Source organism: Zosterops lateralis (assembly GCF_965231275.1).
Source record: "Zosterops lateralis genome assembly, chromosome: 2".
Classification (NCBI taxonomy): domain Eukaryota; kingdom Metazoa; phylum Chordata; class Aves; order Passeriformes; family Zosteropidae; genus Zosterops; species Zosterops lateralis.
Window position 1 is genome coordinate 15,874,639 of NC_139763.1, and position 24,000 is coordinate 15,898,638.

Here is a 24,000-nt window from a genome sequence, read left to right on the forward strand (position 1 = left end):
AAATTATAAAAAAAATGTGTCTTCTGGATTTCCAGTCAAATATTTAATACTTCATTTATACAAGTTGACTTCCTTCTTTGATTTGTGTGCCTTTGAATATAGGTTTATGTTCAAGATACTGCTGTTACGATCCTGGTTTGTGAAAATAGCAAATAAGCCTTGAATAATACTCAGAATAATATGTAGGATGATTTGGTAAAGCAACGTCAGTTTTAATCTGTTCAGTTTTAGCCATCTTGAAATATATAATAGAGTTATTAAGTATAGCATTAAAGTGTGTAAGTTGTAAAATGGTTAATCTTTCGGGAGAATGATAAAAAACATTATTCAGTTCCTAAATAACATAAGCAATGAGTTCATATTTTGTTTAAAACAAACAGTTATTTTTAATCTATTAATATTACCAGGGAAATGTTGAGATAATTGTAAAATATATCTGTAAAAAGTATAAATACATATTTCAGGAGAGCAGGTGTATACACAATTAAAATATACATATATATGTGTGTGTATACATATATATACACACAAAAATGAAATTTTCTGTTCAACATTGATTTGGATTTTGTATATCTCTCTGTATATAAAAAAGTGTTAAACAGTTAACTTCACTTTTCCTCATTGTAATGACAAGAAAGGTCAGTAGCAATGTTTCTAGAGATTGCCTGACAATACCTAGCAGAAGGAATTGTCAGTGTTTTATGATTTTTGTAAAATTTAAGATAAGCATATATTTTGAGGAAATGTCTACTAAACAAGCATGGGCACCTGCCAAAAGGATTATAGGAAACTACTGGTTTTGTTGCATTAGATAAACAAACTGTTGACCATTTCTTTGCAAAGTCTGGGGCTTGAGACCAGTGACTTGACAGTTTTCATTACCATGGGCGTGGTCAGCACGATTCCCTTTGGTAGTTCTGGTGAGAATCTGCTGCTCTTCAGTACTTAATCTTGCCTGAGCTTCTGTCTTGTCTGAGGCTTGCTTCTCTTCCAGGTATGCTCAGTGGAGGCTATCTCTTTGTTCCTCCTGATTATCCCTTCTTTTTTGGTTCCCAAGAAAGTGATATGATGATTAGATTGGAAGGGACTTGGAGCAGAAGAGATGAGAAGGAAACTGAAACCTGGAGATTTTGAGAGTGGCCCAGGGGATTTAGAAGGTGGTGTCTGCAGTTTTCTCCCAGACATGCCTCCTGGAAACATATTTCTTTAGGGTTAAGACCATTTCTATAATGAGGAGCTTTGGATTTTGGTCACAGTTTGACTGCAAGAATTTTCTTTCAGAAGTCCAGAAAAAAGCAGCATATTCCCCCAAAGGTCAGATCTTTAGGCAGTCAACAGGTACTATGTAGCAATATGGAGTGACTTTTTCACCCAAGCCAAAACTCATTAATCAGTAGTTTAGCGTCCCTAAATTAAGCAGTAAGAATTGTGTATGTGTCCATGATGACAGAATTGTTTACTTCTCTGTCCAGAATCAGTCCCAGGTTTCACCTACTTACTCAGAAGGTAATCTTAGCACAACCTCTGGACACTTCACTCTATTTTTGGTTTTTATGAACTCCAGCATGTTTTTTTCACCTGCCTTATCTGATGTGGCTAGCAGTTGGAACAATTAATGCCTGGTCACTTGTTATCCACTGTCTCTGAGGTAACTTTTTCTGTTGACAAGTCTGAACTTCATGCATTCAATCCAGGTTCACTGCATCACTGACACTCCCCGATACTGCCCTGTCTTGAGTGGGGAGAATGAGTGGATTTTTATAAGACAAAAGGGGAAGACAACATGAAATGTATTTCTAACAAGAATAAACTATAAGGTGTTCTGGAAAGCAGGCTGGATTTGAAGAAGAAGTGTTGTAGAAGGATTTAGTATTCAAGGGACAGAAATGGAATGTTGGAAAAAGATCTGGGTGTTGGGAGGACTCTGGCTTTCACCCAAGGGAGTGAGGATGGAGTGGGGCTAAGAGGGACCGAAAGTCACAGCTTTGGTTAAAGAGCCTGGGGACAGGAGCTGAGGGGAAAAGGCAGATCTGAGGAGAGCCATTTGGGATGGCTGGGCAAGAGCCTAGGAACGATGGGAACATAATATGAGAGAGTTAGAAGGGTGATGATGTGCTGCACAAGGAAACGGGAACTGAAGAAACACAGACTGAATAAGGAACAGGAAGAAGGACTAGCTCTTGTATAAACAGTGTTAATCTGGCTTTCTCTGACTTTTAAGTTCTTAGCCTGGCAATATTCCTTCTTTGATATTGGCTGTATGTGTGTTGGTACGTGACACTACAGGCTTGTCTGTACATAGGCATGCTTACTGAATTCCTCTTTCCTGCCTTTTTATGGAATACACTTGCATGGGAAATGGATTTTTCCTCTCAATTTTGCACCTTAACTCCTTCTACTTGTTTTCCTGTGTACACCTGAAGCAACAGTCCAGTATGTATTGTTGCAGTCTGAGTTTCTGAAACATCAGGGTAATGTCCCATGAAGATTATTGCTCCAGTTGGAATAAACAGCTGGGCAAAGCCTCAGTAACAGAAGCAATTTCTTTTTCATGGCAAGAGGCAGAAGTGGATAAAGATATAGCACCAAATCATGAGCTGAAAGATGTATTTTCAAAACTTCATAGAAAACTTAGCATATGCTGCATACGTGTGTCTATTTTAAAGACAGCTCCATAACAAGAAGCACTGTTTTAAAGAAGTCCCAAGGGCTTGTGCTTCAACATGTACAGCTGATTTCCTTCAAAGCTTACAAGGAAGAGTATGTATGAAAAAATAATTTGGCTTTAAGCTTCAGAGAGACTTGAAACATAAAAAAATAAAAAATTGCCAAACTGTTTTGTACACTGTTTTTACATAGGTAATGGGTATAAACTGGCACGTTGTATACAAGGGCTTCCCTATTTATTGAGCAAGTTGCTTAAATTTACTAATCGTTTCAGCACTTCAGTGCACTATATTTTTAATCTTAGTGGACTAAAACCCTGTGTACTTGTATTTGTTGTTTTAAACTATTGTTTCATATTATCAAATAATTTTAAAATAGAAGAAAATTTGCATGAAGTGAAGTGCACCTTTATCTCTGCACAAGCTGCTAGGGAACAACAGATACTGGAGAAGGAGAGAAGAGCAAAACTTCAGTATGAAAAGCAAATGGAGGAGCGATGGCGAAGACTGGAGGAGCAGAGGCAGAGAGAGGAACAGAAGAGAGCAGCTGTTGAAGAAAAGCGGAGACAAAAGCTTAAAGAGGAGGAGGTGAGGTCCACTGGGAGATGTATGGCAGCATTGAACATGGCTGAATATTGACATCATTAAATGATTGGGGGTGGGGGCAGGACTGGAGACATGAGCAATTACTGCAGGAACTGCAAACCACATCACCACAGCTGTGAGTAGTCTACCACTGTACATCAAAAACACTTTCCAAAACATTTTTTTTAAATTTTTGTCTGATCTTCTGGAATAGTCATCTACTATTGCTAACATATCTGGGACTCTGACTGTCAAATATAAAGCACCAGCTTTCTGGAAGGAAGTTTTTAAAGATGAATGTTTCCAAAAAGGGAAAGAATTTTCTTATTCTTCTCTTTATTGTCCACGAAACAGAAATAATGTTTGTGAAAATGTGTTCTTCCATTTTTTCTCGGTGACAGAAACTCAGAAATTTGTACTTAAATCAGTGAAGAATCTAGGCTGTTTTCAAATTCTAACATAAAACAGAAACACATATTTTTAAGCATCTTCATGCCCTTCCTCTCTTTTATGCTCCCTGCTGAGATCATTTAAGGTTCTTTTTTTGCTCTAGTGAGTCCAATTTCTGGTACAGCTCTCTGAATCCAGGGTGTGTGTGTATATCTCTGCATGACATTATATAGAGAACACTAACACTGCTTCCCGCAACTGATAAAGAATTCATGACTTTTGGAAAAGGGGGCAGTGGTTAAAAAAAAAATACCCAGTTCCTAGATTAAGAAAGCTTTAGAAATCCACAGTTCTTAACCTTTTTTCTGCCTCCTGTTCTCTCATCAAAATAACTTTTCAAAACAGGTAAAACACTTCTGCATGATTTCAGAATAACATATATCATCTCTTCATTACATTTTTTGTTTGATTTTTCACTTTACTTGAAGAGAAGATTGTATCCTGTCATTCAACTTTAACATACTCATTGTGGCTTCTATGTAATGGCTGAGAATTAATTTTAAAATATTTCGTCGTGTGATTTTTTTCCAATTCTTTTACGAAAAATGTGAAAAAGCAGAAACAAAGGATAGGAGGTCTGTCTCTTGTGGTAACAGCATTGAAGTGATGTGCTCCTTCCCCAGCATTTCCTGCTGTAATAACCTTTTGCAGCTCAGCAAAACAGATTTCATTTGAGAGGGTTGTAAGGGGAAGGGACAAGTACAAAAATGTCCAAAACCCTGCCCTCAAAATTTTTAGCAGAGCATGACAGAAAGGCGGAGAGGTGTAGGAAGAGAGAGTATCTGCCAGCTTTTCCTGCATTCGTGCTTTGCCTTTGCTGAAGAAATGAGAGCAGAGTTGTTGGATGTGAGAGGCTGTGACAGATCAGACCCAAAGCGTCTGTTTAGTGGGGGCCGACCCATCTCCTGTAGTGGCCTCCTGCACTCCCCAGAGATGGGCATAAGAAGCTGAGCACACTGTGATGTTTTTCCCAAGCATCAGAAAGCCTGTTCCAGCTCCCCAAGACACTGCATGTGTGAGGGTAGACTTCTGTAATGGTGAGGGAGAGGCTGCTTCCGAGAGTTTGGTCATTTCGTTTGGCTGCTTTCAAGAGTTTGTGGTTACTCCTAGCTCTGCTCACCAGGCCGGTCCTTCATGCCTAAAGTGTCCAAAGCCTTTTTTGGAAGCTAAAGCAGGCCTGAGTCTGGATTCTTTCCCTTTCCTTTCTCCCTGCTCCTTCCCCAGGCCGAGGAGCCTGAGAGAAGGCTGTGTGGGCAGTAGGACAGGAGAGGGTGCTTGCTTGTTTGGGGATGGATTAAACCTGTGGGAGGAAAAAGTCCAGGAGCCTCTGAAGGAGAAGAGGGTGCACAGGGGAATAATTTAGAGAACAGGGTAAGGTGAGAGAAGAAGGAAAGTGGGAGTAGGAGACATCATCACCTCCTAGCTTCCCTTCACAATTTCTTGTCCCTCATTTCTCAAATTCTATTTGAATTCTACTCCAGGATCTGCCAGTTTAGCCCCACCTTCCCCTTGATCTTGTGATGAACCCCTCAAACTCTCTGTGCCTATTAATACTGAAGGTCTAAGTAAGGATGGTGATGAATTTGCAGTTCCCAGGGCATTGCAACTAACTCACTGTTTGTGAGTAATTTTGGCCATTTAAGACCCTCTTTACTGGAAGTGCTTTGAACATGTATTTCCCCCACGTGGGGTGTGGGGGTGTGTGTGCCCTGACCACTGAGCCACTGTGTACTGCATCTTCTCAGTGTTTCTCCTTTCAGCACCAATTTACACTGGATGGGTACTGGAGTACACATTTTACTTGCTTATCAGGTGTCTGAAATGACAAGTAGAGAGATTTTCTTCCTTGCTGTCTGCCTTACTGGTTGTCCTTTATATTTTTCCTGAATTATTTTTTCCTTGTTTTTTAACAGAGCAGAGAGTAGTGCACATTCGTGATACGAAGATTTTATATAAATCTCTCTATATAAAATGTTGCATCTGAAAGAGTCTGAGAGGAATAGATCTTAACAAACTGGTGGGGACTTGTTGGCTCCTATATCAGAACATCCTCTGCTTGACTGTTTCACTTGCAAAGGACTTCTTGAAAAGGTGGCTAAAATTCAATTTATTGTGCTTACTTTTCCCCTTCTGCAATGCCAATAAGAGATGGTGGTTCTAAAGTCTCTCTTGGTAGGAATTGAGGTGTTCTGTCAGAGTTCTTTGGGACAACTGGAGCTTGTTGCAGAGCACAGTGGAAGTGTCAAATTCTTCAGAAGGAACTGAATAAATAATATTTAGAAATTATTCTGTCTACATTGGGCACATCTTTCTTGTCTGCAGAGGTCTTCAGTATCACTGCCCTTCCCTTTGTATAACTTTCAAAGCTGCCCACTTATTTTAGTAAAAGCAGTCCTTGAGTCCTTGAGGAAAGCAACTTGTGATTCTACAGAAGTGATTTCAAAGTGTCTTTTAACAGGGAACTGGACAAAATAAAGCTAGTAATTTTTTAAGTTAAAATAACTTTTTCTCTTTTCCTTTCTTGAACTTCCATGGGACTTGGAAATACCTTGTTAAATAGAAGTCTAGCTGAACACAGGTTATTGGGAAGAGATTATTTTAGTGCACTAAAATGTAACACTAAATGTGTTACACTTGGAAAAAATATGTGCTTAGACACAAGAGAGTGAAAAGCTCTCAAGATATTGTAGCTTTAATTACTTACTGTACTCCATTCCAAAGAAGAAGCTAACTGATAATGTCAGGAAACAGTGAGCTACTTACATACAGTACTATATATAAAGTGAGGAGGAAGAGATGATTCAGGGCTGTTTCAGATTTTTGTCTTGCAGATATAAGGAGATTGGTTTGAAATTATTTGCACAAATTATTTTAAGTCATAATACCTGAAACATTCTTTTTTCCTTATTGTCACATCTGTGTTATATTTTACACAGAAAAAAAGGAAAGAACTTAGTTGTGAGAAAACAAGTAATTTGACTGAGTTTTGAGGGGTGATGTTTTGTTTGTTTTTAATTCAGACAATACAAGTGCTTATTCTATTGCTCAGGCTGAGGAAAACTTGCATGAGTAGCTGGATTTTGGAAAGTAATGTATATTTTAGATGCTAGCAGTAGATGGCTCTCTCTTATGATTCTATTCATTCTTAGTTTAACCTACATGCGGTGCTTGTGCATTATAGGGGTTTTTGTGCAAAAACTCACAGTATCTTGAGAGCAGATATTGTTTCCTCTACCTGTAGCTGTTAGAGTTCCTAAATGAGATCACATGCATAGTCTGATATGTTTTCAAGGTGCTTAATCTATAACATAGACTGGAAGGGTTTTCCACATTGTTTGCTGATGAAGGAAATCTCTGTCTTGTGGTTTAGTTTTTGTCATGGAACAAATTATTCGTGTATGAGTTGTTTATGCTATGCTTGCTTATGTCTTATTATTTTCTTTGGCTTTTTAGTTTTGTGCCAACTTAAAATGTTTTGTTTTGTTTTTTTAATAACTATCCTTTCTTTGTGAAAAGCACCCTTCATATTGTCCTTTATCTAACCTATATCTGCAGAGGTCTTGCGAGTTTTAATAATTATATTCTATAGGGCTCTAGTCTAGTGAAAGGCTCTTTGCAAATTAAAATGAATGATCTTCTCCGAACAATGTAACTGAAGATTTCAACCTCAGATTGTAGGTAGAATGGGCTTTCAAATAAGTATGAAATGTAATTTAATTTCTTTAATCTATTTCAGCATGCATTTTATTCTTGAAACAGTACTTTGATAGTAGGTGGTGTAAGTGTATTCTGTGATTTGCAAACTATAGAATATTGCTTACTCCAAGCATTGTTAAAAAAACCCCAAACAAGACAGCAAACAGAAATAGTTGAAACATGACTGTTTTAATATTCTCTTTTTTGATTAATGAATAACAATATTCATTAGAAATGGGGCGGGGGGGGGGGGAGGTTCTGTGTATGAGTATGCTTTAATCAGAAAGAAAGGGAAGGGCGATTTTCCTTGGTAAAGAGTGTGGGTAGATAGATAGATTGGGGCAAGCTGCATAGTAGAAGAAAGGGGTCAAAAGAAGCACATTGCAGAGATGAAATATATGAGGTTTGGAAAGACTAAGAAAGAGAATTAAGATAGAGAGGTGGGAAGCTAAAAAAGCACAAACTGGTAATGCAAAGCCTGCACACACAGAATTTAAATGTGAAACTTTTATCCTCAAGTAGTAAAAGAAGAAAGACTAGCAAACTAAAGCAGAGAGGACTGACTTCAGATTCCAGAGAATGGAAGATTATTTCTTTTTCCCAGGCAGGGTGTGTAAAAGAAGCAAATGGGGTATTCAGGGCTGTGGGGGGTTTCTGTGCTCTTGCAGAAGAGGCTGCGCTTGAGCCTTGTGGTGCTTCGTTCATTTGCTCTGTAGGGAGAAGGAGAGAAGCAGAGCTCTCATTTTCATGCCTGCCTGGACACTGATGGCACTGAGTAGACAGAGGAGGGGGATGAAGGGGGGGAGGGAGGACAAGGAAGCAGCTGCCTGCTCTCAGTGGTCTTTGAATGATGTTACCTGATAGACTGGGAGCTCACAACACCACTGAAAGATCGTCTTCCTGGAGACAGCAGCAGAAATTCTAACAGCAGGGTGGATCACCTGGCCAAAAGGTAACAGGGACAGGAGAGCTGGGAATGATAGAGGATGCAAGAATTTCCTTTTTTCACAGCTTGTATAGAGGGCAATAGAATATTTTATAGTGCAAGTGATTTGTAATAAAATTAGAGGAAAGCTTAAAGATTAAAAAGTTGCTTGTTGTTGATACTGATGGATAAATGGTAGCAGGGTTGGATGAGGTGGAAAAAATGAGCTCAGAAATAAATTAATGCAAGTCATAGTATAGAAGAGATTTTTCAAAGATGTGGAAAAGGCAAAAGTATATTGTAGATAACCAGAAGATGATGAGGGGACATCTGAAAATGTAGGAAGTCAGTGACCAGGGTCGGAAGCCCGGGAAGGTAAGACAAAGTTTACAGGTACATGTATAAAAGTATGGAGATTCCTGGAAGTGCCTGATGTTAGGGTCAGATGTGCTGAAGGAGCTCCATTAGAGACAACTGGCTCACTACCAGTGCAGAGCCTGAAGGAAACACACTTGAACAAAGACTGAAATTTTTTTGTAAAATAGCTCAGGAAAGCCACACCAAAGGCATTAATCAGTGAGAGAAAGTAATCTGGCCAAGAGATGTATGAAGGGTTTTCCACACAATTTATCTGAGCTGCCAGAAGATATTGGAGGTAGAGCAGGGGATTGATAAAAATCAAAACGGGTATGATGTAATCACAGAAGCCTGCATGATCCAGTTTGAAGTGGGTAAGAGTAGGAGTTTTATACTAGACCAAAAGGATATAGCAAAGGTAATAAGGAATAGCACCAAAAATACTGATAGGATCAAAGGGCTAAAACTCTCTGGGGCAGTAGCTGGAGGCAGCAAGAATAGACTTATCTTTCACAGTAGGGGTTGGGCTGCTGAAATGTGAGGGTGAGGAGGTTGCCAGATGCTGAATGACGTACTGGGAGGAGGAAAGGAAGAGGCTGTTAGATGATGGAATTGTGGGTGGGGAAGAACCACATTTTATCTGCTTGAAAGGAGGAAAAGAAAAGGTGCAGGGATCATTGCCACAATAATAAATCACTGAGAAACTAGCAGAGGGAGGAGGTGGGAATGAAACTCAGTGGAGGTCTTTGAGAGTCAAGAGGTGATGGAGAGGGACACTTAGCTGTGAATTAAAGATAGAGCAAGTTGTGGGGAGAGAAAAAAAAAATTTTATTCTTCCCTCTGATAAAATCCTAACTCATGGAAAAGAACATGGGGGGTGATGGGGGGTGGGGGAAAAGTAAATCTTGGAGCAGTATGATGAAGGCATGCACTAAAATAAATACACAGAGAAGAAAAGAGATGAGAAGATCTTAAATGCCTAAACTTAAGGAACATAACAGAAGAAAGGAGGGAGTTCTTGTAAAAATAAATAAATAAGTAGGGCATCCTGCAAAGTAACCTACTTTGGGTTTGAAGTGATCATTTATCTGAGTGACTAGGTGGAGCCACTGGCATTGCAGCAATTTAACTGTGCTCAGAAAGGGACGGAAGGAATCCTGATGTCTGCATAGACAAGAAGGAGTTAATGCTTGTCGAGCATTATTCTTATACAAATTAAGTCCAGAGCACAGCAGCAGCCTCACCAGCAGGAGCAGATGCTAGGCAGTGATGCAACCTGTGTTATTTACTTAGGCCTCTGTAGTGACCTCAGTGGCTTGCAGACAAAGGATACTCGTATCTGGAGGTAGGTAGCATGCTGATACCTTCTTTATTCAGTTCTTTTTCTTTTATTGTGAGCAAGCTCCTGAAATCATCTTATGTGGAGCAACAGGGGGACTGTGTATTTTTAGCATGGTTTTGGAAGGCGGGGGAAAGAAGCCCCAAGTAACTGATTGAGGTTTGTGTCCGGCTTTGTACCAAAATTACCAGGAACGTTTAGAAGCCATGATGCGCCGGTCCCTCGAACGCAGCCAGCAGCTGGAACAGAAGCAGAAGCGATGGTCGTGGGGAGGAGCACTGGCTGCAGGCTCAGGAGGCAGAGATGGTAAGTGAAACAGGCTGCCTGCATTGCAGATCTGGAAGTGCAAAATGCATGAGATTGTGGAGATAGTAAGTATGATGGGTTTATAGTTAGGGTGGTACCGTAGTGGCTACTGCCTTGGGGCGTGAATAAGTGCTTTGTAATTGCCTGCCAGGCTTTCTCTCCCTAATACCTTCTGTGGAGACAGGTTCCTCCTAACTTTAGGAATGCAGATCATTTTAATAGAGTAACCAGAATCTGTTTGAAGGATGCTAAATGCTAAAATTAAAATTGATGCACTGTCTCCCTTATTAGCTTCTTCCACATTGTCTTCCCACCCACGCACTTAGCAAATTTAATATTCACCAAAGGACTGAGTGCTGTCTAAGGCTTGCAAAAGATGATCTGTTTTTGTTTGGTACTTCTAAAAACCTGATAGGAATTTCTAGATGACTATGCAGCATGTGCAGTTTAAAATAGTTTGGGTTTTTTCCCCACGTACATTCTGTTACTGCTATTTTTGCTTTGGCTTCAGAGGAAATTCTTTTTATTACATAATGAGTCACATGCTGCTTTTATATTTCAGAAAGATGCATGTTTTCTCTTTTCAATCATACAATTTATTTGACTTTGTCAGGTTTGAATAAACTGATGTTATTGGGAAAAACATCCATCTTTGGTGTTGATGAAATATAACGATTACTCTCTTTTAAACAGTTTGTAACTTTACTTTAAAAAGACAAACTCTATTTCATGTCATAGTTTTCATACATCATTAGGAAAGCCAGGAAGTTAAATATATATAATAATGAAAGAAGTCTCTTATAGTTTGAGAAATAAAACCAGTTTTCATTGTGATGCAGTTTGTGCTTAATTCCAGCTCCCCCAACTTATTCAGTAATTTCTTTCACCTCTTTTTGCTCTGATTTCTCTGCTGTGTAGGTGAATCAGAAAATACCCCACCCCCTGTTCTAGGTTTAGCTGCCAACACCCTTCCTCCAGACCCTGTGACCTCTACTGCTCCTGCTGATTCCTTCAATGGTATTTCAGAGAATCACAGTACCATCGTGTCTCGTTTATAACTGTTCTAATCACTGTAATCCATCCACTGATCTTGTTCTTCCTAACCACTCTTTTCTTATCATTTCAGTCTGGTACTCTATGGCATTACCCTTAGTGATGTAGACCAGTGTCTTTTAATTTCCTTTTAATTTTGCCATGGTGGAGCAATGCATGCCTCACATTCCAGCACAGTAGAGGCATTTCATGGTTTTTTCAGTAACTGTAAACTTCTACTGCTCAGAGTCTCATCTCTGTTAATTCTGCGGGTGCTCTGTGTGTGTGTGTATATAATTAATTACACGTATATTTGACAGTTCTAATGGACATGCACAGGTGCTGTTGAGAAAAATTTCAGTTGCATAGTAAGGAAAGGTGTTATGAAGACCATGTTTCATCAAAACAGCCCTCTTTTTCCATCTCAAGGGCCGCCTTCTGCGATATTTTAAGAACAAATAAATTTGGTATAAACAGCCGTGTTATGTTTTCAGCCTCCTGAAATGAATTTTGGCCGAGCTGGTATTTGTAACAAATTCAGGTGGTTGACTTTGTTTAAGCAATCATGTGTTATATTGTTCAGTTATCTTTTTTCTTCAGGGTTTTATTTGTGGTTTGTTGGGTTTTTTTTAATTACTATTCCCATAAAAGGACTCTGAAGTAGATGAGTCCTCCAAAATTACAAATGGATTGCATATTGGATTTCTAATCTTGATTGCAAATGTACTTGGCATTTTGAAAAGAAAATACAGGCTATGCTTTTGAGAAGTAGGTTCCTTCTCTCCCTCAAAGGAGGAGTTAAGCTTGGCTATTACTCCTGCAGAATTCACAGTAAATGTTACGCTGCCTATGATCTCACAGAACTATTATTTCTGTGCCAACAGATTCAATTTTTTTACTGATAGTTGTTCATGTGCAAAGGTATTTGCCTGTGCAACTGATATTTTACAGCATACCAGCATTATATGTGCTTTCTTAAAAAAGCAAATCTAGTGAATTGCATTGTTTACTGTAGAAATGGAGGCAAATTGCAAATATTGATTAGTATTGGAAGCCCCACTAAGGCAATGATTTGATGGACATAATAGGGAATGCACTTACTTAGAAGGTGCAGAGTTAGGGCCACATACATTTCTCTAGATGAAAATATTTTTGATTTTGAAAGAAATTAAATTCAAATGTAGGGGACAAAGCATCTGCGCTTTTAGCTTCTGAGTATCAGATAGTGATCATCATGTACTAGTACTCTGTAGTAATACCTGAGTAGCATCTCTTTCATTCAGTTGAATAAATGCCAAGGTAGGAAATGAGTATTGTGCTCAAACAGACTTTGACAAATGGTATTTCAGAAAAAAAAGTACCAAAAAACTGAGCTATCTAATTTTTTTAAATTTTTCTCAAGCATGAAAAGATAAAACCAAATGGCTGATGCCAGCTTAGTCATTAAAACAGTGAGGTCTCATACAGATGTTGGTCATTTCATTTTCTTATTAGAGTAATATCTGGTGTGAACCTCAGCTCTTCCAGACTGAAGGTAGAGAGGGGAGGGGGAATGAAGATGAATTCAGAGTTGTCATGTGTGCAGTTTGTTTTCTTTGGGTAACTTTATGCTTGTGCTGGTAATGAGTGTCTTGTATCAGAATAGCTTCACTCGTTCAGATCTGATATATAATTATTTATCAGTGTCAGTATAAAAACCAGGCTGCTGTGAAACTGAAACATTAAATTCACAAGGAGAAAAGTTGCATGCCAAGCACGTATCATAGGGTGCTGGTTCTCAGCGGTCAGAAAGAGCTCATCTCATGCCAGTTCAGTGCTGTGATCAGTGCAAGGGCCAAGAGTACAAATGCAAGGTTAACTTTTTGAGTTGATCAGCACTGTGGTTTGAATACAAATCTCTTCAATGCGTTTCTCTGCAGCATGTGACAAACTTTCAGCTTCTACAATGAATCTGCCAAAGCAAATGGAGTCGCCAATCAGTAAACGCCTCTCGTCCTCCACAGCGGCCATAACGCATTCCCCCGACAGAGGCAAGTGAACATGCTGGTCTCCTGCCAGCAGAAACTCTCCTTCTGCTTAAAGCCCTTCTGGTCCATATAGCTTTGTCATTTGCTTATGTCTGTAATTCAAAGGAACTCAAACATCTGAAAGATTCTGTATTAATAAGATGGTTCTGCAGCCTGTCCCAAGGCTGTGCTGCCATGCTGGAGATCGTAGTCCAGCAATGAATGCCATGAGTTTTTTACTGATTCTTTTCCAAATTTTGATACTCCAGCAAACAGGGTTGTAAGTACAGGCTGTGACTGCAGCAATTTCCTATAACTGTACTGCTTCTGACCTTCTAGCAAAAGAAGGAAAAACAAGCAAACCAAAGGTGTGGCCTGGCAGTAGATATGGGATGTTCCATAGGCAGGGGTATGTCTGATGAGCCACCTGGGGGACTTCAATCTGGTGTCCAGAGGTGTGGAGTCCATTAATTTCTTATGAAACTCTGATCCTTGAGAGGTTCTTCAAAAGATCATCATCTTGTAGGATTAGTGGTTGCTAAACACCACAAAGAGGACTGAAGGGTTTATCTCACTGTGAACTCTTTGGATTTTTTTTAGGTTTATTTTGTGTTTGCTTTTTTTTCCTTCTGCTCCATTTTTTTTTTGAAGTCTAACGGGGAAAAATATATTTACTGAAATAAATTACTATGAAGCCTTGTTTTGAGAATGAAAAGGGAAAGGTAAATTTATTTTAATTTTTGAATTGCTTAAGCTCATCAGTGGCTTTGAGGTTATTATGACAGATGGCTATATATACATGTAATAGGAACGTCTATAAATACATCTTATATAGTTGACACTTATATTTATGGAGTAGGAAGTAATGCAGGCATATTGTATAAATAAGACTTACGTAATGTGGTGAGATGGCAGATTTCAAATGCAGTCCCAGCATGGGTGGCAGATTAGTGAGCAGCTGTGCTGTTCTACCAAGTGTTTTACCTTTCCTACTGGGGAAGAAGACAAACCTTTTTCGTGCTGAGTCATGAAAGCAACCATTTTGCAGAATGGAACATGCCTCTGAGTAAAAACAAAATTCAATTTGATCTTGATCTTACTGTGTGTAATGGGAAACTTAAAACAGTGGAGAAATTAAAAGTTTTTCTTTAGAGGGAATGAAAATTATCTTCAAGTATTTTCAATCTCAAAAAGTTCAAGTTTTTTTGTCATTTCATTTAATCATTTCATCATTTTGTTTCAGTTATTTTAACATAACATTGTTTTATTTCTTTGCATTTTAAATTTTATTTTGTTTGCTCCCATCCTTCAGCTCACCGCATGCATCTTAGCCCAATGGAAAACTTTATTGTTTCTCGACTGCTGACTCCCACACAGTCATCTTTAGCCAGAAGCAGGAGTACATTAATGCTTTCTGAGCAGTACAATACTCCAGGTAAAAATGTGACTTCCTCACTTTGAAACTGTTGAGGTATGTTTTTACCTGCATTTATGTAGCTGATGGAAGAAATGGAGTACTATGAAACAAATGGCAATTTACAGGATAGTACAAAATCAATGATGAACTAAGTTGTTTCAGATAGCAGTGTATTTAAAATCTTTGAAAAGCACATTATCTTGTCTGTGCTGTTCTGAATATCTGTTTTGGAAAAAAAATCATTAAAACTGCAGACTATCAAAAGAAAAAAACATATTCATTTAAGCAACAGGTTTTTAGACAAGGATGTGACAACTCTTGGAGGCTTAGATTGATTTATTAATGTCAGCCCTATCATACCCAAATAGTATGTAGAACAAAAATCCCAGTGCACCATTGAGCCTTAATTATTTTTACCAGGGTTACAGTTTCTATCTGTTAAATATCTTTTTGCCTTTAACTGTGTGACTGTGTGCATGTGACACCTATATATATATAGGTGTACATACACATGAAAAAGCAGAATATTGATAGGAAGGTGTCAGTTCCAGAAATTATTGATTTTTAAGGGATGATAGTTACCATTCCTATGTGTAAAGGGTAGACTTATAAAACCATTATTTTGCAAACATCTACAAAAAGAATGTTTCCAGACCTGCTAATGCTTAAGCAAGTGCCTGACTTTGAGTAATTTCTGCTTATAAAGCCATACCTGGTCACAGTGCTGCCTGAAACAAGACAAAAGCTTAACAGCCCTTTTTACTTTTAATAGAACAAAGAAAGTACCCTAAAGCCCACACCCAAATGCCTGTCTGCAAAAGGAAACACTTTTCCAGGATTAAACTGCTTAGCTGATAAAAGACTGGTCATCTTTATTATGAGTGTGTTCACACATCTTGGTTAAAATAGGCTTAAGTTCTGCATCTGTGCTGTTCATGCAAAGCTATTCAAAAATGAATTGCTAAGTAAACCTACTTTCCCTTGTGTGTTACTTCTCCATTCAGTGCATAGGGACACTGATATTGAATGCCTCTTAAATTGCTTCCCTTGTTTCTACATTAAAAAATGTACACATTTCTGCTTCCAGCTTCTAGTGGAAGCAGAAATGTTTTCAAATAGTACTTGAAAAAGTTCCCAGTTTGCTTACTGCTCAGGGACCAACTACTGCCAAGAGTGAGCAAAACCCAACTCAAAATTAGATCAGTACCTTCTGCTTAAGATTTTGAACTGAATTGCTGAGGCCACCTATGGATAATTTTTTTCTGTCTTGTATTTGATATCAAAGAAATCAATAAGGATGACTTTTTGTCCTTCCTCACTTGTTTTGTCTGTAAACTCTCAGGTTTATCTCTCTTCATCATAGGATCTTTAAAGTAACACACTGGCATGTCTGACAAGGGTACAATTTGTTCTGCAAATTGCTTTTTTATTGAGCTGAAACAGGGCAGCTCATTTTGGGAACAGCATTTTGAACAAGCATCCTCTTGTCATTTCTCCACAAGACAATCAGGCTGTAGCACAAGTTGCAAAAAACAATCTCAGAGGCCATTGACATTTTGTCAGTAATTGCCAGCAAAATAGTTGAGGGAGATCTCCCATTTGTCATGTACCTCTCACCACAGAAGTAGCTTCCTGAACAGGGAAGAAGGATCTTCCTTTCCAAGACCTCCTCTTCCACTGTGCCTCCTGTCATTATGCTGGGGTCAAAATTGCTCTGCTACTGCATTTTCTGTAAGCTTAGAAATGAGGTGCCTCAATTTCACTCCACTGCAACACATTATTAATGTCACTCAAAGTCAAGGTATTCAGGCAAACAGTTGTTACTGGATGCATAATTAATTCTTTTAACAGTTGAAGTAAAAATATTTATCTTAGGCAGCTTTTAAGTTTCTGAATGTTTTTGTAAATATACAGTACCTTATACCAATTGGCTGGAAAGTGAGTCAAAGAATACAAAGGTCCAGTTAAATATCAAATCATTCAAACAGGCCTCATAAAAATTTATTAGGGCTGCCTCCAATAAAAAATTTGAGAATATGACTTTCTTTACATTCGTGCATAATTGCTGCTTTTCAAAGTCAGTATCCCTCCTGACTTCAGTTGACTAAAATTGGAAACACTCTATCACTTGATTGCAGTTAGTGTCTGTCTTATTGATAAAACATATACTCTGTTGATTGTTCTATACGTATGTGAAAGTTTCATCTTAGAAGGCAATATGAACAAAATGAGGAGTAAAATATCCCATTTTAAAAAATCCTGTTCATATTGCAAATAAAAAAAAAGTTGCCCTGTAAGCTGTAATGCATGTGTCACACTCAAATTGGTGTCCCCCTCAAATAACAATACTGAAATACCGACAGCAGAGTTTAGTTTTGGGGAGTTTTTTGGTTTTGTTTTTGTTTTTTTATATTAAATATTATTTGGGAAAGTAATTAATGTATTTAGGAGCTTTTGCATGTTTAGGCTTTAAAAAAGACAAAACACTCTATCCTTCTGTCACCTTTCCTGGTCTGCAGTATGTGTTCAAAAACCACCCAACTGGCATTATCTGCTTTTTCTTTTTAACATATGCAAAGGAATACTGGACTTCTTAGAAGAAAAAAAAAAAGTCACAGTATTAGTCAGGTGATTCAAAAGGTGTATGAGTAAGAGAGCAATATTTTAGAGATAACTTTTTCCTATAAAATGTTTCAGTTGAGACATTTTTAATAAACATGGGATCATGTTGAATGCATTATATGTGATATTTTAAAATACTAAAAAACACTTTAAAACTACCTTTGAACATTATAACATGAAAGTATGCTGTTTTCTCCCGTCCTTTACTTCCTCTATCTGGGCTCCTTTTTGCTCTTGCTATTGTACTATAACTCTTTAGTATTCCATATCTGTCCTCGTGTAGCACCAGCTAGTCCTCTTAAATCTCCCTACAAGCCTTCCCCCACCCGAAGCACCGACAGGAAGAAGGCAACTTCACCCTCCACTGCCAATGCCATGAAAGGGGCACCTGCAGCTGAAGTTACTCAGGTGAGTTTGTAATGGTTTTGATTTCACTGCTGGGTAAACTGATGCAGCTTCTGCTTGTTATCTTTCTCTTTACATGAATATAAATGAAGTTCTTCCCCTGCTATAAGAAACAGAAGTAGAAAAGTAAGCCCTGCCAACACCTGTTACCTTTGTGCTCTCGTTAAGGAGCATTTTAATATCTCCTTCCTCCTGGGAATCGGTGTTGAGTGCTGCTATTGGAACACCAACACCCCTATTTTCAGAGAACTGAGGCACTGAAGTGTATGGTTTTGGACTTGCTTGTAACTTCTGGGAATGAGGATGACAAATAGAATTCCCCCCTGAGTATGACTATCCAGTCTTGCTGGTTAATGAGCAAGCTTCATATATTTCAGAAACTCCCCAAGTGTATTGATAATGTCTCTGTTTTACACCAATTGCTTTAACTCTTTCTGTGGACATTTTTAATGCTGTTGGCTTAAAAGATGCATTGTCGATCCACTGTAGTTTCCAGAAAAGAAAAGGCAAGTCACTCACCTTCACTGAGTGTACACAGCTTAAGACATGCTTAAAAAAAAATTCTATGTTATAATATAATAATATTAAAATTATATAATATTCACGTAAGGTTCTGTATCTTGTAATACTTAATGATAGAGGGATTCATGCCATCTAAATTAGCTGCAAGTGAGAGAACCAAAGCTGGGAGAAAAGATTTGTGTCAGTGTTAGGTGTGATTCAGTGTTACATGCAGCAACATTTCTGTGAGATGCCTGTTTGCACTGCTGATCATGTTTAAGCAGGGGCATATGGATGATTTTGACGATTCCACCCAGTGCCACCACCCCTCCCAAGGACTCTTGAAGAAGCTGTGATGTATATTACTTATCTGAAATTTGCATGCTCTGCCCATGCAAGACAGGGGTGGGTGTGTGCTATATCTGTGTAAAATAAAAAGCAATTAATAGCACATCAGTTGTGAGCTGCTGTTTGAAAAGCTTTTACACACAAATCTCTTTATATGCCATCTTGCTAGTAAAACAATCAAATGCATTTTTGATTTATTGATCCTAATTGTGGAAATTAAAATGAACTGTGCTTCTAGACTGAGAAGATAAAGAAAGAGAAGCGACCTGCAACACCTGGTTCATCGTCTGGTATGGGATCTCCTCTGAGAAGGTCTGATTCTCCTGCTGCCATATCCAGAAGATCTGCATCACCTGCAACACCTAAGTATGCCTTTCTTATTAGTGGACTAATAGCCTGTGAATTTCTGATTACCTGTAAATAAGGCATAGATTCTTGAGGAACTTCCTTTGAAGTGTTGTGTAAAGTCTAGTTGATTTTACTTATATATACACACATATACAGATGGATGAGAGGAGAGGTATAGATGACAAATGTCATGTGTAATACTGTGTTAGTACCCAGGAGAGACAGTTCTCTCTACTTTTCCTCAGTTTTGAGATTACAGTGCATTTCATTTATTCATATGAAATCTTACTTCACATTTATTTCTAAATGTGGGTTTTTTTGTTTGATTTTGAAGACACTGCCTAATGTGAAGAAATGCACTCATCATGAATACTGCACTCATCATGAATACTAACTAGAAATTCCAGCATTTAATATATGCATTTCCTATTGTTGGCATGACCATCTGGTACCATAAATACACTTAACTATGTGTCATCTAAGCCATTGCTTTTAACCTTTGCTCATTTGCAGACCTTTGTGGTTTTGCTTTTATTTTTTTTTAATACAGAGCTGTGGATCTGTAGCATATCTGGGTTTACTGGCAACTGACTTGCTTTTCTTGATTGTCTTTTGCTGTAAACTGCATTACATGTACCACAGCTTGCAATTCAAGTTTAAGCAAATGGATCTCCAGGTTTCTTAGAACAGAATATTAAGTCTGGCTCTAATGTAGGAGTATGCTAAAGTAGTCCTGGTCTACAGTACTTGCCTAATTTATTTGGCTGGTTGAATGGTTTGGGTTTTTTCCTTTAGACATTGTTTGTGGGTGCCGCTTCTCTCTCAAAATTTGTCTTATTTATTTATCTTTTTTAATCTGAAGCTGACCATATTTTGAACCTTGGCTTGATGATCCCCTTTCTGACAAATTTCTTCTGCCTGAAAAACCAGCTGGTGTTCCTTTTCTGTTTCAGCTCTGAGGGCATAGCCCTTTAGTGGGGGATGATTTTGTGTGTGAATCTGATGTTAGACAACATAAGGAAACCATCTGACTCTCAGCATTCTCTCTGACATCAGACATTCAGACATCCCCTTGCATGTAGCTGGGACACTGCAATTCTTTGTTTGTATTATAAGGCTACAAATTCTCAAACTTCCAATATTATATATGTAATATCATCAGATTCTGTGGTATGAACTACATACATTTTGTGAAAATTTGAATGAAATGCAATGTTAATGACAATCAGCTTTCTTATTACAATATTGAGCAGATCATTGTCTAGTGGCATTCTGCAACGTAAAATTAAAAAAAAAGTTTGAGGTCTAAGACTGTATATTATTCTGCAAGTACTGATACTCCCTGCTCAGAATGCATTTTTCAGTTTGTTCAGCCATTATAGGAGACACACCATGAGACACATTTAGTTAAGCAAAATGATTGGTGGGAAATGAATTAGCTGAGAGTTAAGTGCTTCTTGCTGGGCAGACAAAGGTTAGTGTAGACCATCAGAGAAATGTCCAGTGGCTTAAATAAAAATTCTTGGGAGACAGCTCTTTAGTGCTTCATGAGAAAGGTATGCCCAATCTTAATCTGTAGCATTAATTTCCATTAAAAATTAGGAAATTATGGAGATTTTTCCCCAGCGGTGCAAATTATAACCTTTGTAGGGTAAAGTGTTTTCATGCCTATAAGGAAGACTGTTTTTAGAAGAAGAAACAGATGCTGCATGAAGGAGTTAAGAAGCCTGGTGCGTTTCTCTGTGATTGAGCCACAGTAGTGATCCCATTTTTCCCCCCCTCCTTCTCTTTCTCAAGGGACTCTGATTCTGACCGTGGCTAGAAATGCATTACTGAGCATTTAATCTTAATGTGGCCCAATTAGAACACCCTTCTTGACCTTATGAGAGATACAGTAAATGGAGTTTAAATCCATGTTTATTACTGATTGCAGAGAGTTCTGCTTCAGCACTTTAAAAACTTCCCCTCATAATTCTAAAATAAAAATGTGCCTTAATGACCATAGTGTATTATTAGATATAGATAATAATAGTGATAATATAATATGCATTTTTTCATACAACTCAAATTCCACTGTTAATTTTCATTGAGGAGATAAGATTATACAGTCTAAAGGAGGGTTCCAAAAGCCTTACTGCCTGTATTTAAATCCATTGACCAGCAAGATCATTTTCTGACATTTAAGTATAATTTTAGTCTGACTAAATATATACATACAAATACTCATTCTCCTTGCAAACCTAAGGATCTTTTTTACACGTTTAATCTTTCTCCTTCTAGCACACTCTATGACTGAAAAAATACCTTGGAAGGAATAAGAATACACATTGTACAGGATTAGTAGTTAGTGATCCTGCATAGCACCCTAACCTCTAAAGCTGTTGAGGAAAGAATCAAGTATGGCCAGTGATTTACATGACAATTAGCTGTATGAATTTCTTTTCTTAAGAATATGTGACTTGGCATTCAGGATTTCTTGGTATTGTTCTAGATACTAGTTCTTAACAGTTGTCATCTTGGTTTCTGAGTGGCAGTAACTTGTCTTCTTAATATGTTATTTCATTATTTATTAAATAAAAAGCTCTTTTTATCATGGTAAAGTAACTCAAATAGGATCAAACAAGACAATAAAACTTCAGCCTAAAGAGATACAGTGATTATTGGCAGAAGAGAGTTGCCGTAGTTACATAAATAAAATACTAATGTTTTGAATGGGCAAATCTTACTGAGAAAGCAAAAAAGGTCAGCCCAAAAATATAACATCTGAAACAAGTGAACAGATATAGATGTAAGAAGGAGAAAAGGGGAAAAAATAAAAATATGCTAAACAACAATTAAAAGCAGGGAAGGAATTCAAAATTTGATGTTATTTGGAAGAGTTAATATATTAAAAAATGTCACAGAGAGAAATCCCGAACTATTATGTTGAATCTTAATCTTTGATCAGCTGACAAAGATGAAAGTTAATGGATTAGAGAGTGTCAACAATTGAGAATTTGTCTTTAATTTTTTTCAATTGCTATTGGATACTGATCGTGTAAAGTGCTCCTTTTTTTCAGATCTTTCCCAAGGTCAATAATAACAGGATAAGGGTTTGGGTAATTTTTTTGTTTTATCCTTCATCTTCGAAGATCTATACATTAATCGGTTTATTGTTGCAGTATCCCTCAGAGAATAGGTAAGCGTGCTTTCTTATAGATCAGGAAGGCAATAAAGCCTGTGTCCTTCACATCTCTTTGGGCAAATAGTCCCTGAATAAATCAATGGCACCTGACTGACTCAAGGAAGTAGGATTTAGTTTTAAGTGTCTTCAGATGAACCATAGTGTAAGCCAGTGAATAAAAATCGAAAGCTCTGACAAGTGTCACATTCTCTTCCAAAGCATAACCTCATGAGAGAAGGAGAAAGGGGGAAGGGAAAGGTGACTGATGAGTGGTGCTGCTGGTAGGTGGTGGTTCATGTTTCCTTTCCAGATCCCAGGCCAGTCATTGTCCTTTGCTCATGGCTTCACTAACTGAACTCCTCCTGGTTCTGTTGGGTGACAGCCCCCTGTAGCCTGGGGGAAACATTTTTGATGTCAGAAATGTGCATGCTCAAACTGCAGAATACTGACGGAATAAGAACACAGACAAGTACAAAAAAAGTGCCCCCCAAACTCATAAAATGTTTAAAAATGAGTTATTGGAAAGGTGTCTGCATGTGGTGAATTCCCCACAGAAGTAGCTTCTATGTCCTGCAGTGATCCATTTTGGATTTTATTTCATATGTGCTACGTTTACTACTCTTGGTTTTTGCTCTGACTTGGAAAGATAAAAACAATGGGTAGAATGTTGGATAAAGAGTATTTTGAGGGATTTTTCAGCAGTTAGCTAGATAATGGACCAGACCAAGATTTTGAAACATCTGTAATAATGCAGCTTTTCAAAAAACTATTCTACAGACATTTGCTGAGTTCTCTTTTAAGAAATGTAAAAAAGAAATGAACCTGTCTTTGGTTACAAAAGATCAAAACTAAGAGTGAAAGAAAATTGCTTTTGAGAAAGTGTCACAGATATAGCAAAAAAATATCAGAACCCAGAAATAGCTTGTGATCAGAGCAATGTCAGCAACATGCAGCTCCTTGGTGTGATTTCAGCAGAGTTTTTTGTTGAATTAAGGGAGAGAAAGGGGATAAATAATGCAGCTCTGTCATTGCTGAATATTTTTGATTTACAGTCAGCCTTGTGAACAGCTGTAACCAGTGACCTGCCACACAACTGGCTTTTCAGGAGAGCATGCTGGTCTCTGCCCTGGTGTTCATGGCCAGAGCTGGATGTGACCTCTGATTTGTGTGCTACATGTACTTTATTTTCTCTGCTTAGCAAAAGGAAGCTCAGAACTCCTCCTATGCTTTTCCTGAGGCATCATTCTGCATAATGGACTATCCCTTTTGTAAGTGAATAGGAGCCTTTGTAATTAATCAGTGGATCCTCACACCTGATAGATGTTCTAGCAGTGCATGTAAGGGGCAGCTTCTTTCAATGCTGGTGCCCCCATGCCAGCTCAGGGCAGTTAGGTGAGAAAACTAATGTCTTCTTGGACAGAGGAAGGTGCTTCTGTATTCCTCTGTAAAATCCAGTTACTGAGAATGAGTAAGCTGTCTGACAACTGACATGCTACCTCTTCTTGGATTTTAGTGATTTATCATCTTAATTCTCTAATCCTTATCAGGCATAGTTCTGTGTTTCCCAGTTTCTTATGGTTTTAAACCTAAACAGGCTCCTATACAAGTGATTGTAATTTTTTTTTCCTTAATAATTTCATTTTTCTACCTTCTCAATCAAGTTTGGCTCTTTCTGGTGTAAAGTAGCATAATTTAAATACTATTTAGAAGGAGTGCTTTTTCCAGTAATAATTCTGCCTGTGTCAAGGAATGTTAACAATGCTAAGTTGAGAGTATGTTTTAAATACAAGAAATACAATGTTGATTTAATACTTTCTACTGGTGTCCAGTAAAT

The 24,000-nt window shown here is 38.0% G+C and overlaps 1 protein-coding gene across 2 annotated transcripts in view; it reads left to right on the top strand.

Moving 5' to 3' along the window:
* MAP7D2 (MAP7 domain containing 2) overlaps positions 1-24,000 on the top strand; it is an 80,908-nt gene that overhangs the window by 44,977 nt on the left and 11,931 nt on the right. Inside the window, exons 3-8 of one of the 2 annotated variants that reach the window (XM_083854618.1) lie at positions 3,091-3,254; positions 10,210-10,324; positions 13,276-13,386; positions 14,675-14,797; positions 17,661-17,809; positions 18,894-19,021. In XM_083854618.1, coding sequence (XP_083710744.1) covers positions 3,091-3,254; positions 10,210-10,324; positions 13,276-13,386; positions 14,675-14,797; positions 17,661-17,809; positions 18,894-19,021 — 790 coding nt within the window. The remainder of the gene's footprint in view (positions 1-3,090; positions 3,255-10,209; positions 10,325-13,275; positions 13,387-14,674; positions 14,798-17,660; positions 17,810-18,893; positions 19,022-24,000) is intronic. The other variant, XM_083854619.1, reaches the window with a different exon arrangement.